This window comes from Impatiens glandulifera, chromosome 6, assembly GCF_907164915.1.
Source record: "Impatiens glandulifera chromosome 6, dImpGla2.1, whole genome shotgun sequence".
Classification (NCBI taxonomy): domain Eukaryota; kingdom Viridiplantae; phylum Streptophyta; class Magnoliopsida; order Ericales; family Balsaminaceae; genus Impatiens; species Impatiens glandulifera.
Genome location: NC_061867.1, coordinates 22,026,667 through 22,041,389, shown reverse-complemented (window position 1 = coordinate 22,041,389; position 14,723 = coordinate 22,026,667). Strand labels below are relative to the sequence as shown.

General features: G+C 35.1%; 1 protein-coding gene across 1 annotated transcript; it reads left to right on the top strand.

The window, feature by feature from the left end:
- Positions 1 to 600: 600 nt before the first annotated feature.
- On the top strand, positions 601 to 9,324 carry LOC124941370 (enoyl-[acyl-carrier-protein] reductase [NADH], chloroplastic-like). Its single transcript, XM_047481681.1, has 11 exons — positions 601 to 742; positions 1,627 to 1,944; positions 2,289 to 2,415; positions 3,504 to 3,654; positions 7,561 to 7,631; positions 7,705 to 7,816; positions 7,920 to 7,971; positions 8,069 to 8,120; positions 8,332 to 8,389; positions 8,473 to 8,571; positions 8,927 to 9,324. The coding sequence occupies exons 2-11, from the start codon at positions 1,658 to 1,660 to the stop codon at positions 9,076 to 9,078; spliced, it is 1,161 nt and encodes a 386-aa protein (XP_047337637.1). The 5' UTR covers positions 601 to 742; positions 1,627 to 1,657; the 3' UTR covers positions 9,079 to 9,324.
- Positions 9,325 to 14,723: the final 5,399 nt, after the last annotated feature.

Sequence of the window (14,723 nt, the reverse complement as noted above, 5' to 3'; positions counted from 1 at the left end):
TCAGTCACTTGTCTTCTAATTATTGGCTCTTTCTAAACCTCCTTAATCTATGTATAGTATCCCCATTTGGAAATGTCTTTTTTTCTGTCAATTATTCATATTAGTATGGATTCGAATGAGATCACATTTGGAAACAAAACTTAGTCACGAAGATATTAAAAAATTCATTGACTGGATTCAGATCTAGATCCAACAACAAAGAGTGTTTCCAAATGGGCCCTAATTGTGTAGGTGGTTCTATATTTATTAATTTACCAGAAAACAAAAAAATTGCCACCTTATGTTTAATTTTCTCTTTCTGTGGGACTTCTTGAATTAAATGGTTTCTAGGTTTTGAACTAGTATCTGAAGTTGCATTACAAAAGAATGTCAAAATGGAAGGAAATGTTCATCATCATTTGTTTCATTTACATAATATCCAAGAAATCTCTACATTCTTTGTGTTATTATAACCTGTGAAGTACAGAAAACTGTTGATTACTCTAACTTCAGATGTTCTTGTTCTATAGACAGCAGATTGTTATCACACCATAACAGAGTTCTCATACATGTGCTTCTGTTCTGCAGTGCAGTAGGCCATTTTCAAGCCACACTAGTCTTCGGACCGCGCCAGGGCAGATCCACGCCGGTCGCACACTCGAACCTCGATAGCACAACTCAACACTCAGGAGTCTGACAACCTGATCACTGTCCAGTTGTCCGGTGGTTCAGCCGAATCAGCCGTCGTCCAGACTCCAGACGAGTGAGTTTCTGAGCGTCGTTCATTGTTTTCCAGATTGATTTCTGAATCTTTTATTATATTAGTCTCGTAGTCTAGTAATATGTTAGGAATAATGTTACCAATGTTAGGGTAGTAAACTTTGACGGCTTAGTAATTAGTTTAGAAATAAGGATTTAGGAATTAGGTTATACGAAAATATTGTCTTAATGTGCTGACTAATTGCTAAGAAAACCCAATTGTTTTAATATAGGTATTCTATGAAGAAGATTATGTACCAATTTTGAAAACAAATTTCCGGACGAAATTATGTAATGGAAAAGTCACTAGTGTGCTAGATTTCTAAACTATTTAATGCAAAATATCAAACTTCTCTTCTTTCGAGTCTTAGTGTGCTAGATTTCAAGTTCTGTATTGTTGAATTAGATTAAAAAAAACGAATTTCAATTTGCTTCAGAATCTCGCTGTGCAGGTCCTGTGTTTGAACTGGTTTCATTTCTGCCTGTTGTTATTAAATGCATCACACAGATGATTTAAGAATGTTAAAAATATGAAGTAGAACTGTATGCTTCTGTCTTAAGATCACCATTTTTGTTTCGATTGAAGCTATGTATTTTGTTTCTTTCATTTTTGTATGAAGTTATTGTGGAATTTGGCTGAAATTTTATGAATTAGTTCAATTGGCGGAAAATTTGTGAACTTTGTATGAAGTTATTGTAAAATTAGTTCAATTGGCTGAAAATTTGTGAACTTTGTATGAAATTATTGTGAAATTAATGTAGATGAAGTTATTGTGAAATTAGTTCAATTGGCTGAAAATTTGTGAAATTTGTATGAAATTGTTATGAAATTAGTTTATTGGCTGAAAATTTGAGAACTTTGTATGAAGTTATTGTGACCGATCGCAGATTCGCCGGTCTTCAGAAGGAGAAGGTCTCTATGAATGAGAGAAGTGATCAAACCTCCTCTAACAGCTCCAAAATGAAGAAGGATGGTGTAATATTTGAGTTCTGTGAGGTGTGCAACCTCAATCATAATCAAGACAGTCGTCACAAATACTTTCCCAGTCACGTCAATTCACTATCCTCTATCATCTCTCGATTCCATAAGAAGCTCTCCAACATCCGCTCATACCTGAAGAGTCCTGTCCCCCATGGTTCCGAGAATCGTGTTTGGTGCGTGTTCTGCAATTGCGATATTGAAGAACTCCCCAGCTTCTTTGCCTTGTAAGTACTCCTCTCTGCTTTCCGTTGATACATGGAAGTGAAATTTTGAATTCTGAATATAATGATAGATTTGATGTTGAATACCTAAAAGCATTGGCCTAGATGTTATCATTCTGGCCGAACTTGTTTCTGAATTCTTAAAATGGTTGCAAATTTAGCAAGCTTAAGATTTGAAAAACAATCATGGTATGATTTTTTTATCCGAATTCTTCTTTTCATGAGTATATGCCTTTCAATTATGGTAGAAATTGAAGTGTTACTAGTGCAACGTGAGAAAATTAAAGGGAATATTGTTGTCCCCTTTATTCAATATATTTTGTAAGTTGATCATTATTGATTAGTAGTGGCACTGCAATTCATCATCTGGCGAGTGCGAGTCATCTGAAGAACACCAAGAATTTTTTGTGGAAACATGGTGGTAAGATGGATAAGGTGGATTCATTGAGGATTTTGGAAGCAGACGTAGTAAAGGTATTCCCTATGATATTGTTTATTGTTCTTGAAATCCTTATATTTTCTTCAATATTTTATATCCATGATCTGCAACTCTTTCAGTGCATGTTATCTTGTTATGATGTGAGTTGATGTGCAACCTAGAAGGTTTCTTACTTGAACTACTTCACTTGTAAGTTACTGAAACTATATGTAAAAATCATGTGGATTGTGGAGAAATGTTGAGATATTTGACCCGATAATTTACTATAAAGTAACACCTTGTCAATAGCTCAAATAATAAAACAAACGCTTCAAACCACATAGGGAGAGTTCCTCAAAACTTGGATAAATATTGTTTAACCAAGACTATTTTAATTCAACTATACGATCAGTGTAACAAATCTCTAGGGTTTATACAAGAAGGAAGTAAGGAGATGAGAAAGAAATAGCCTGAGTTGAGAGAGGAATAGTCTTGTCTTTCAACATATATAATCCGATAAGAAATAACCTAGCTACCTTATTTATTGTAGTAAGCTAACAATATTTGACTAATTAATTATATTCTTCATCTAATGGGCTTAGTCAAACCTATCGTAGCCTAGGTCCATTACATTCAGTTTGTTTTTCACTTGCTAATTGATCATATTCCTGTGATTCTATGGTCACCTCTCTATACATGTTCTCAAACCTTCTATTCTCATGGAATCTTTGCATGTGGCATGTTCTTTTTACGAACAGTACAAATATATTTGCCCAAAACAATTGTCATATGACATCTACATATCTTAGAAATATAAGTTTTCTATGACAATTGTGGAACCAAAAACAATTACCCAAAGAGGTGATATCAATGTCCTCATTTTGGAAAAACTTATTGTTTTTGTCTGTTTGCACAGATTCAAATCAAAAATAATTTTTTAATCCCCCAACTAAATTTAGTTTTCAAACATATTGAGATACAAAAACCATAAGATTATCCAAATGGGTCCATTTTATTTTGATAAACTCTCTTGTAATGAACAACCAGAGTAGCTACAATTATCTCCATTTGTCTATGAGATTTTTTTTTTTTTCTTCAAGTTATCAACAAATAACTCATTGAGTTTCCCTCTTTGTTATTTTAGTGGGAGAAGAAGTGCAGATTACTTAAAAGTGATGGTGCAAATGAAACGACTCATGGATCTCTGAATGATATCCACAATGAATTCAACTCTAAATGTATAGATACTTTCAATCAAAATATTAATCAGTCAATTAATTCTAGTTATATGAATGGTGTTTTGCCTTTACAAAAGAATACAGATGAGAGACATCAATTTACAGGCTCAGACTTCTCTTCAGTCAGAGACAATCAGACTCTGTATATGCGCTCACAGTTTGAGACAGTTCCATGCAATGCAAACTATTTAACAGGTGTGTATGCAATGTACATCTCCTATTATAATAGTTTGAAGTAATTTGAAGAATGTAATTCTAATGTTTTTCTTTTTAATATATATCTGACTCAGGTACAAGTAATACTTATGCTAGAAAAGATTCCATCAGTATTGGAGGAGGGGTAAGCATGTTCATTGACCTTGTGCATTTCATAGTTATTTTAGAAGGTCGAAGGGTGCATTTGATAAAACTGAAAAATTTAACTGCCGAACTAGTTTAGTCTCTAAAAGTGAATTCTCAATAGTTGAAGTACTTGTTATGCAAGTTGATTTGATAAAATATGGAATTAATGTTGAGAAAAATACTAATACACTATTTTACTCTTACAACGACGTAATTTGGTTAATTTTTAAGGACTAAAGTTATCTTGTGGACACTCATACGAGATTATCAAGTTATGTAATTGATAACGTATCTGATTAAGTCATATTTTTTTGTTTAATTTGAGATGAGTTTAAATAATTAAGTGATTTTAAATAACAATTATGAGATGAACTTAATTCAAATGATAGAGTTATAAGTTGTGTTATCAAAACACATTCTTAGTTTAGAAAGTCAAAGTATGCACATGAATAGAGACATTAGTATGAGCATTATTGTAATCTTACAACTCTGATTAGTTCCTTGCATAAATATTTTTCTGCTCTCTTTCTATTGGAAACTTTTTTGATTTTCTTGATTGAGACATAGGTCCATCTAGATGGAGAAGCGGTAAATAGAGAGATTGTAAATCAAGGTGAGCACTTAGTTCATTTTCTTTTACTGTATTTGGCCCCTATTGGAAACACTGTTCTGTCTCGTTTGTGGATCCAGATGACATTACATTTGAAAATATGTAATTTCTCAATCCAAAAATAGAAAGTGTTTCAAATAGGCCTATTGTCTAATGTAAGTCTTACTAATTTACATTTTTCTCCTCAGGCTTGAATAGCCTAACTAAAATCTCCATCCCTCTACAACAACAAGATGGTCAAGGAAATGTGCACTCAGGAGCACCACCTCCTTGGTTTGATCATCTAAATGCTGGACTAAAATCTGAAAGCCGGTCAAGTGGTTCTCTTTCGAAGCAAGGAGGAAAAAGTAAATTGAACCCAAATCGAGTGGGAGCTGCTTGGGCAGAGCAACGAAAAATCGAGATGGAAATGGAGAAAAGAGGAGAGATTGTTTCCAGAGATGTGGATCCAACCTGGCTTCCTAATTTTGGAAGTGTTTGGCAATCAGGCACCCGGAAGAAATCTAGAAAGGAATTTGAGTCTGAAGAGAAGAAAAAAACAGCTAATAATAAAGTTGATGATTCTGAATCTGAGGCGTCGATTAGGATTCAGCCATATGTTAGCAAAAGAATGGTAAGCAGCTCAGATTATGAATTGTTTGAATGATTGTTGTAACCAAAGGTGGGGTTATTTGGGGTAAAATGACTAAAAAATATCTTTATTACTTAATATTTCATGAAACAAGGCCTTAAAAAGGCCAAAGACTTGATATGTCCTGTATAATATATGATGAAAGAATAGGATTCTTGTAAAAGTATCTAATCCTTAGCTTGTTTATTGTAGAGTATTTTATGGAAAGTTTCCTTAACATGTTTTTTATATTGCAGAAAAAGGACAGAGGCGAGTGATTCTTGATCGATATAAAGATGTTTTGTTCTGAAAAAGAGGTGCGGTCTCATCTACATGTAAGTTCATTAGCAATGTAATTCATTCTACAAATATTACATCTTCTTACATTCATCTCTAATATTATATCTATTTGAATGTTTTGAGAAGATAAATATGTTTTTGTAAATCGATTTACACATATGATAGATTTTGTTTTGTTTTTGCTGCAAACACACATTTAAAAAAATATGAGTCGCATGTAAAGGCATGTGTTAATAGGGAAAAGGGTTAGTACTAGGGCTAGGACTAATGACCATGCCTTAGGGTTGAATATCAGTTGGTAGTTAGCAGTGAGCAACCGGGGTTATAAATAAATAGTATAAATAGATTAGTAGTGAATAGTGAGGGTTATGCAATTCGTCAAACGATGTGGTCGAAAAGTGTAGTCTCTATCATTCTTGATGCACTAAAAGGAGTCATTGGAGGGGATGGCAACGGGTGCCCTACCCTAATTCAATTTTTCTTATTTTAATTATATTTGTTCACTTTAATTATTTTCATCTCGTAACAATTCTCTCTTTGATTGATTGGCGTTTCATTAATTATATTCCTTTTTATACTCTTTTTATTACAGATATTAAGCCCAATTATATTTCCATTTCAAAAAAAAAGTTTTATATAAATTAGCATTTGGCCTATTTGGTTACTATGCAAAATAAATATGAAAAAAGAAAAGAAAATTTCATTTAAAAAAATCAAAATCCAAAAAGCTTTTAGATTTTTAACCAATACAAACTTATTTAATTTTATCTTTTATTTTAATAATTAATAGAATTATAATAAAATACTACTTTAGAGAATATTTCATTTGAACAAAACAATTTATGTTCTTTTTACCTATACAAAAGAATAATTAACAATAACATCTTATTTACAAAATATAAATAAATTTATTTTTAGTTTGATAATATATATAATTTTCATAAAATACCTCTTTTTTATTTTTTATTTATTTATAAATAATGTGTTTTAATCCATTAAAATGTTTTACCAGATTTGATTGTATTTCTTTTTGAACTATATGACACAATAAAATGCTGTCCATTTGACTCCTTTTAGCTCATGCTGAAATTTCACATTAGATTAGCATTAAAATTTACCAAAATGATAACTTAAAATAATTTTCAACATACAATTTTTACTTAAATATGGTTATTTATTTATTTCACTAATAACTTCTAACAAGTAAGTACAAGAGCAAGATTCTAAAGCAAAATAGTAGAAATTTAGACTTTTATTTAAGAAGCTAAAGTACATGTCTATGAAAGAAGAATCATGAAACAAAAATAAACATTATATCTCTCTAGTGTATAATAAGATGTAACAACATCAGAAATTCCTCATTAACACTGAATTCCATCCACTAGATTAAGGATTTGTGTTTGTGTTCTTCCTATAAACTTGCAAGTCCTGAAAGCCTGCAAAAAGAAAATTACCAATCTAAGAACTGCCAGGAAAATTAGAGCTCGACCAACCACAAATTATAGTTACACTACTAAATCAGGAACCTCAATGTGTAATAATATACTATTAGGTGTAAGAAGACAATACAATTGAATTGAATAGAATAGATCAAGTGTTCTTGTTTTAGTATATAATTTCATTCTACAAGGGTAATATAAGAAATGCCATCACTAAATCATCAACTAATACACCAAAACATCAACAAGATCATTTTGAATTGTATTGGGCAAAACCCCCAAGATCAAACAAGTTCAAGTGAAGATCAACATTGGAAACCCAAATCAAGAATACTACAACAAGTTATCTCCAAACATTAAGCAAATGCAAAAAGAACAAAACTACATTCAATATCCATTTTGTTAGCTAACTGAAAAGTTTAATTCATTGAAAGTCTTCCAATCTTAGTGTGTTTCTAAACAAGAAACTCAACACAACACAGTTTATTAGCCATGATGAAGAGAAAACATAAGCATTATTGTAATCCTTTTCTTGAACCATTTCAGACAAAAAGAAGAACATCAAAATGCATATCCAATTATACATAATACATGAGTGAATAAGGAAACTTTGAAGCTGATCCATTTTCCATTAAACAGTTATATTGCTTTTATACAGGAAGTTGTTGAATGTGTTAAGCAAGACTTTGGAAGCATTGACATACTTGTTCATTCACTTGCCAATGGACCAGAGGTCCTATTTTCTCCCTTTACATTCTATTATTTCTTTAAAATTCAATCTCTTATTGCCAATGAATCATATACAGGTCAGTAAACCTCTACTAGAGACATCTAGAAATGGGTATCTAACAGCTATCTCGGCGTCTAGTTATGCCTTTGTATCACTACTTAGGCATTTTCTCCCGATAATAAATTCAGGCATTATTTCGTCCCAATCTCTTTTTTGTGTACACTGTCATCATCACTAATTTGGTAACTCAAATGTGTAATGCTGAAGAATTGACTCGGCTCTCTATTGCAGGTGGTTCTACAATTTCCTTAACATACATTGCTTCTGAAAGAATAATTCCAGGGTATATATATGTCATTTCGCACCTCGACACGAATCTAACTCTCCTGATAAATTCTTGAAATATGTTATTATGGATTTTTAAACTCATCTTCTTTCAGATATGGAGGAGGGATAAGTTCTGCAAAAGCTGCACTTGAGAGTGACACAAAAGTAAGTCCTCTGTTTTATCAAAACAATTTATGTTGATCATGAATAAAAAATATTTACATACACTTTTTTATGTTGATAAAATTTCTTGTCCAATCTTTTAACCTTGACAATTTTCCAAGAGATCGTGACAGAATACTAGGTTCTAAATATGTCAGCTTTTTTCATCATTTTTTTCCCAATTACTAGACTAAGACTTCTATGTATTTTGAAGGTACTCGCTTTTGAGGCAGGGCGAAAGAGCAAAATCCGGGTCAATACAATGTCTGCAGGTAATATGGCTTAAAGCCAGCAAGTTTTAAAAGTTTTCACTTTGATACTACTACAAACTGAATTTTGCATTTTGCTTAATCAGGCCCACTAAGAAGTCGTGCTGCCAAAGCTATTGGTTTCATTGAAATGATGATTGACTACTCAGTAAAGAATGCACCCTTTGCAAAAGAATTGTCTGCAGGTGGGTTTCAATCACTATGTTTACTTTGTGCATTCTATTTATTTTTTCCGCAAAGTTCTCTAACTGAACTTGGCATAACCAAGTTAAGATTGATGACCTGACAAATTATATCCCAGTTCAATCAAATGGACAAAAAAAGCAACATAGGATAGACAGATTCATCCTCCAGCCATGAGGAACCAACTCTAACTGAGTGGAAGCTCTATTTTTCCACATTTCCCTCCATTGGAATCTAAAAATTGACTAATTTTGAAAGAGTTTCAAAACAATATATGCTCGAGAAAGAATTATAGTTTTTCAGCTGTTAACATGGGATTAAATGCAACCTTACTATGCTCTCCATTAATTTGAACAGATGAAGTTGGGAATGCAGCAGCTTTCCTTGCATCACCTTTGGCTTCAGCAATAACTGGCAGTGTTCTTTACGTGGACAATGGCTTGAACGCTATGGGAGTTGGAGTCGACAGCCCGGTTTTCACCAATCTTGATATTCCAACTGGTAACTAGATTACTCACTAATACACCAATTCAGTCTAATCGGCTATTATGAAGAGATAAGAGTGACAATTGAGCATCGTTTCTTTTTTAGTTATCTGTCACGCTTTACATCTAGGTTCTGTCTCAAATGGACTATCAATTGGGAAATGCCATTCTACAATTAATAATCTTTTGGCTATTTTAAGACATTCTCTTGTGCTTGTCTTGTTCATCCTATAGAGAATTTGCTTAACAATGCATGTCTTTAAGATAGATTTTGTTATCACAAGTTCTTCATACTAAATAAGGCCTTAGATGATTATTTTTTTAGTTTGCATTTAGTTGAATAAATCAACATTAGAAAACAAACACAATTTTCATCCCAAATTTCGTTACTTTTATGATTGAACTTGGATAGGGAAAAACTTATATCCATATTAGGATGTTACAAACATATAAGCAAATATAATATAATAAAATGAAATCATTTATCAAAAGGTTGATTTTAGACATAAGTTTTACTCTTAAATCAGTTTCATACTTCATTGTCTCCCTTTTTATTAGAATTTATTGGTCTAATAAATTTTGTAGTGATTTAACACTTTAATCACTATGTTCCACTATTAAAAGAAAAATGATATGAAAGATTTTTTTCAAAGAATAAGGAGAATTAGCTTCCTAATTTTTTACAGTTTAAAAGGGTTATTCTTTATAAGAAGTTATATTTAGTTGCATATTTTTTGACCAAACTAAGAATGAATTCAATGCCATTTCATTGCCAATTTTTATCTTATATAGTAAGAATAATATGACTTTAATGGCATCAAATGCCTTTGCCTTAATGAAATTCATTGGAAAAATGAATCTATCATTAATTGGCTCAAAATGAGTTTTCTAATGAGATTATGCTAAATGAAGTTAAATGTACCAAGCATTTGTAAAGCCCAAACTAATTTCCAGCAAGAAAATAATACTCAATTAGTTACCCCTTTAAATTCACAAATAAACTCAAAACTAATCCAAACTAATGAATTTATTTTTGCCTTCTCAATATAAATATTTTGTTTGAATTTTAAAAATTAGCCCTACCCATAAATATTAGCCCAACCCATAAAGCCTTCTATGATGTTATATATGCTCCCATAAAGATTTTACACATAGACCTCAGGTTTGTCATTTAGTTTAAGGAACCAGACTAAAATAACATATGTTAAATAAAACAGAAACAAACATTGTCTGAATTGGTTAACGAACTTCATCTTCAACCCCGTTGCTGCAAATTCTGCGGTTTCCATATCATTGGTGTTGTCGTTCTTGAGCAAGAAGTTCAAGCACAACAAACCCGTTTTTTTCAATTTCACAATTTAAATTTAGATATTTTCAATATAAAATTAATAAAGTAAATTTAATTCAATTAAAAAAAATTTAAATTATATTAGTAGTGAATCTTAATCAATAAATTAAATTAAAAAAATTAAACTACAATTAAAATATATCAAACTAAAATATATTAAATTGAAATTTATAAATGAAATTAAGACAAGATTAGAGATGAGTCTTAAATCATTCCTAAACAACTAACGCTCAAACAATTGCACATACAAAATGAAAAATTTAGACAAAAGCTTGAAAATTAAAATTTGTGAATATGATTTCTTCATTTAGTTTTTTTTCGGCCTTTTTTATCTCTTATATTTATTGTCTTGGTTTGCTATTTAGAGTGATCTCAATACTTTTGCCTCACTATGAATTTTGACATACTTTTGAGGGATTTTGTTTTGGAATTTATGGTCGTAAATAACACTACTATTAGTTTGCCGGGTAACGTGGCTTCTCTCTTTTTTTTTCACTACTATTTTTCTTAATCTCTGCAAAATTATAAAATAAATCAATATTAATATATATTTATTTTATTTACCTTATTTATTTGCACAAATAAACTAACATTAATATATATATATATATGTTAGGATCTAGGTCGCCGCTGGTGGACCGGGGGTTGGACCGGTTAGCGGTTCACTCGTAGGGTGGTGGTTAATCCGGTTAGAGATTAACACCGGGGTTTCAATACTACACAACCTGTCACAAATCCTTGAACTAGGTTCAAGCGCGGAAGAGATTTGCTTTCAGGTTGAAGCGGCACACTTGTATGATAGGTAGAATCGGTCGGTTTCGGATGATGGAGATTTGAAGAATGGTGGGTCGGTTTCGGTAATCTGGAGATTCGGTATGGTTAGTATAGAGTCGGTTTGGAGCGGTGTGGTTAAGTTAATCGGTTAGACAATGAAGCCGGCAGAAAGTAAATAGCAAGACAGATTTTATGGATGTTCGGAGATAAAGCTCCTACGTCACCCCTTCCTCTCGAAACCGCGAGAAGGATATTCACTAAGGAATACAAGTACAGGCCGATCGAGACTTATTTCCTGCTCGATAACACTCTTACAATTTACACCGAAATTGTAAAACACACTTTAGTTTTCAACACTTAGGCTTTTTAGAACAGCACACTCTATCACTTGTAGTAAATGCTCTTAATATCTCAATATCACACTGTTGTCTCTTAATATCCCGCTTAAGTCACTGCATTTACTCTTCTTCAGCTACCTCCTTTTATAGGTGAAATATGCCAACGGTCATATTTCACTTCCTTGAATCTGATTGGCTGAGCAGCGGTGCAGTGATTCAGTGTTTCAGAGGTTCAGACCTGCGGTCGTTTCCTCAGACCTGATGGTCAACCTCAGACCTGGTGTTCTGTCTCAGACCTGGCGGTCTGTTCTTCCGGTGTGTAAGACAAACCTGCCGGATTTGTCTTTTACTTGATGTAGGCACTGTCTGTAGGACAGTTGTCTGTACTTGGAAGATTTCCTTTCTGTCTTATCCCGAAGTGGAAGGATCCGGTAGTACTGTCTTCTGCAGCCTACAGTCTTTCCTCAGACTTGCATAAATATGGAAGTGTTCAGTCTGTTCCTTTGGTATCGTTCTCAACAGATACCCGAATTGTCTTCTTGTACTGGTCGGTCATTTGACTTGGCCGAATGTCTTTTGGTAGTGATGTAACCGGACTTCTTTCGGTTATTCTTGTCTTGTGGATGATCGGCTGTTTGATGATTCCGGTTTTGAGCTTTGGCCGATCCTTTCTTTGTGCGGTCACGTTCCGAATATTCTTGATCGGTTTAGTAGCTTGACCGATTGGTTTTCTTTAGTCGGTTCTCTTGTTCATCCGGTCCGGTTCCTTGTTCCTACATGGGAAGTTTATTTAAGTTAGGTTTATTTGAACCGGTCTGAATTTATCTAACAATTTCTTCCTTTTTGATTATTTTATTTAAAATTATCAAAATCATGTAAGTTTGCAACCGTAGGCCGGTTGTTTTGTTTGTCTGGTTTTTGAAAAAGACTTAAAGAATTTTTTTTTTTTCGAAAAATTTTGAGAGAAAATTTTGAGAAAAGTTTTGGAAGAGTCTTTATCTTTTATCTAACAATTTCTCCCTTTTTGATTATTTTATTTAAAATTATCAAAACTAAGTAGAAATGCAAAATAAGGCCGGATTCAAAAATAACTTTATATGTTTATATATAGATGACCGGAAAAGACAAAATATATAGAAATACTAAGGCCAATAAGAAAAGAAGGATAGTCCCTATTCAGAGTCCGTGAAATCATAGACGCTCTTCTTTTTTTTCGGTTGCTGTTGCCCGGTCGGTTCGGAAGATCGTCGCCTTTTAGACCGGGACCGCAGTTGTTCTTCGACTTCGTCCTCGACTTGGTCAGCTTGCTGCGATGTACCCGTAATGACCGGTTCAGAGACCTCTTTGAGCAGCTCGGCTATCTGAACTTTCTTAGGGGCCTCCCTCTGTCTCTTTTTCGGTGCTGAAACGGAGGCGGCCGCCTTCTTCTTCTTGTTTACTTCGGAGAATTCTTCCAGCTTCCGTTTTTGCCTTTCCAATCGTGCGGCATCCTCCGCAGCTCGGGTGGCTACTTTCTCAGCAAACCCTGGGAATATGGCCTCAGCATTTTTAAGTCGTGCGGCTTCCACTTCCGCTTCGGTCAGTTGAGACGATCGCGGTGCCTCTTTATCTTTGCTAACTTCGGCGTCCAGCGCATCCTGGACCCTCTTAGCTACTTGAGCATCAGCCGCTACAGCCGCGTCGTCCGCGTTCACCTTAGCCCTTAAAATTTCGGCCATCTGTTCGGAAAGTGCCTTTACTTCGGCCACGAGACTCTCGTTTGTCTTCTCGAGTTCGGAGACCCGGTTAAGTGTCGTGTCGACCCGTTCGAAGTCTTTCTTTAAATCGGAGGTCACATCCTCCAGAGTTGCGGTTCGCTGAGCCCATTTATCGCGCTCACCGGCCTCTTCCCACAGACCGTTGCCGAGTTCTGAGAGTCGTTCTTGATGTTTTTCCAGAAGCAGCCTTGTCACGTCGGTGAACTTCAGGGCCGAATCAACTATTCTGTTGGATCTATCCTTGAATGGTTGAAGCTCGAACACGTTGTGTTCTTGTATGCGGTCATCGATCCGTTCCGATATGGATGCTTCAAGCTTTTGAAGTCGGTCCTCAACCCATTCTTTAGTAGCCCATTCTTTAGTAAGGTCTGAGGCGGTGACTTCCGGTGGTGGGGGAGGTGATTGCTCCGTGAGATTTGGATCAGCTCTTTCACTGGATTCTATCGGTGCCGCATCCTCCAAAATCGGTGCTGCATCCTCCAAAATCGGTGCCGCATCCTCCAAGATCGGTGCCACATCCTCCAAGATCGGTGCCGCATCCTCCCTTGGAGGTGTTGGACAGTTAACCGGAAACTTTTCGATTACGGGAGCAGTATAGACCGGTACTTGCATTCGGCTGCATATCGTTTCCAGCCGCTCGATTTCTTGAATTATTTCCCTTTTGCCTTTTTCAAGCCTTGTTAACACCCGCGGCGCGACGGTGTCCACCGATCCCGTCTTGTTGAGCTCTTCCTTAATTTTCCGGATGCGCTTTCTTAGTTTCCGAAGTTGGATCCTCGGTAACAGGAGACAGGTTCGGCTTTGTACCTCTTGAATTGTGTTGGATTTTGTGAGGCTCATCATCAGGTCCTCTACTTCCTCCAATCTGTCGATGCATTGCTTTTCCGTGTGGCCCGGTAGGATTTCTCTATATGGTGTACCGAACCGGTGCTCATGCCACTCCAAGTATAGCTCTTCAACGTCTTCTGCTCGCTTGTTGACGCCCTGAAGGATTTTCTGGGCTAATCTATCGGCCTCTGCTTCTTCGGCCTCCTCCCTCTCTGTGTTGCCGCCTTCATCATCGGCTTCTTTATCAACCTCTTCTCCACCCTCGGTGGTCTTAGGGTTGGTGTTCGGTGCAGCATCCTTAGGGCTCTGGACCGAGCCGTCTTCATTGAGGACCGTTCTATCATCCTCCGTCTTTTCGGTGTCTGTTCTCTCAGAAGCCCACTCCTCATCTTCTGTGTGCTGAGGTGGGTCGGAGAAGGTTATCTTTTCTTTTCCTTTGCCTCCGGTCTTTGCTTTGGCCGGAGCATCTTTCTTTGCGGCTTTCTTCTTTTGGCCACCTGTGGAGCTGGGGGCCGGCTGTGTCCTTTCAAGGAATTGCCTTGATCTGATGAGGCAGCGTTTTGCTACCGCAATGCCGGGACCGATGTTGAGATTTAAATGGAGGAATATCTTACCGAGAGGCAC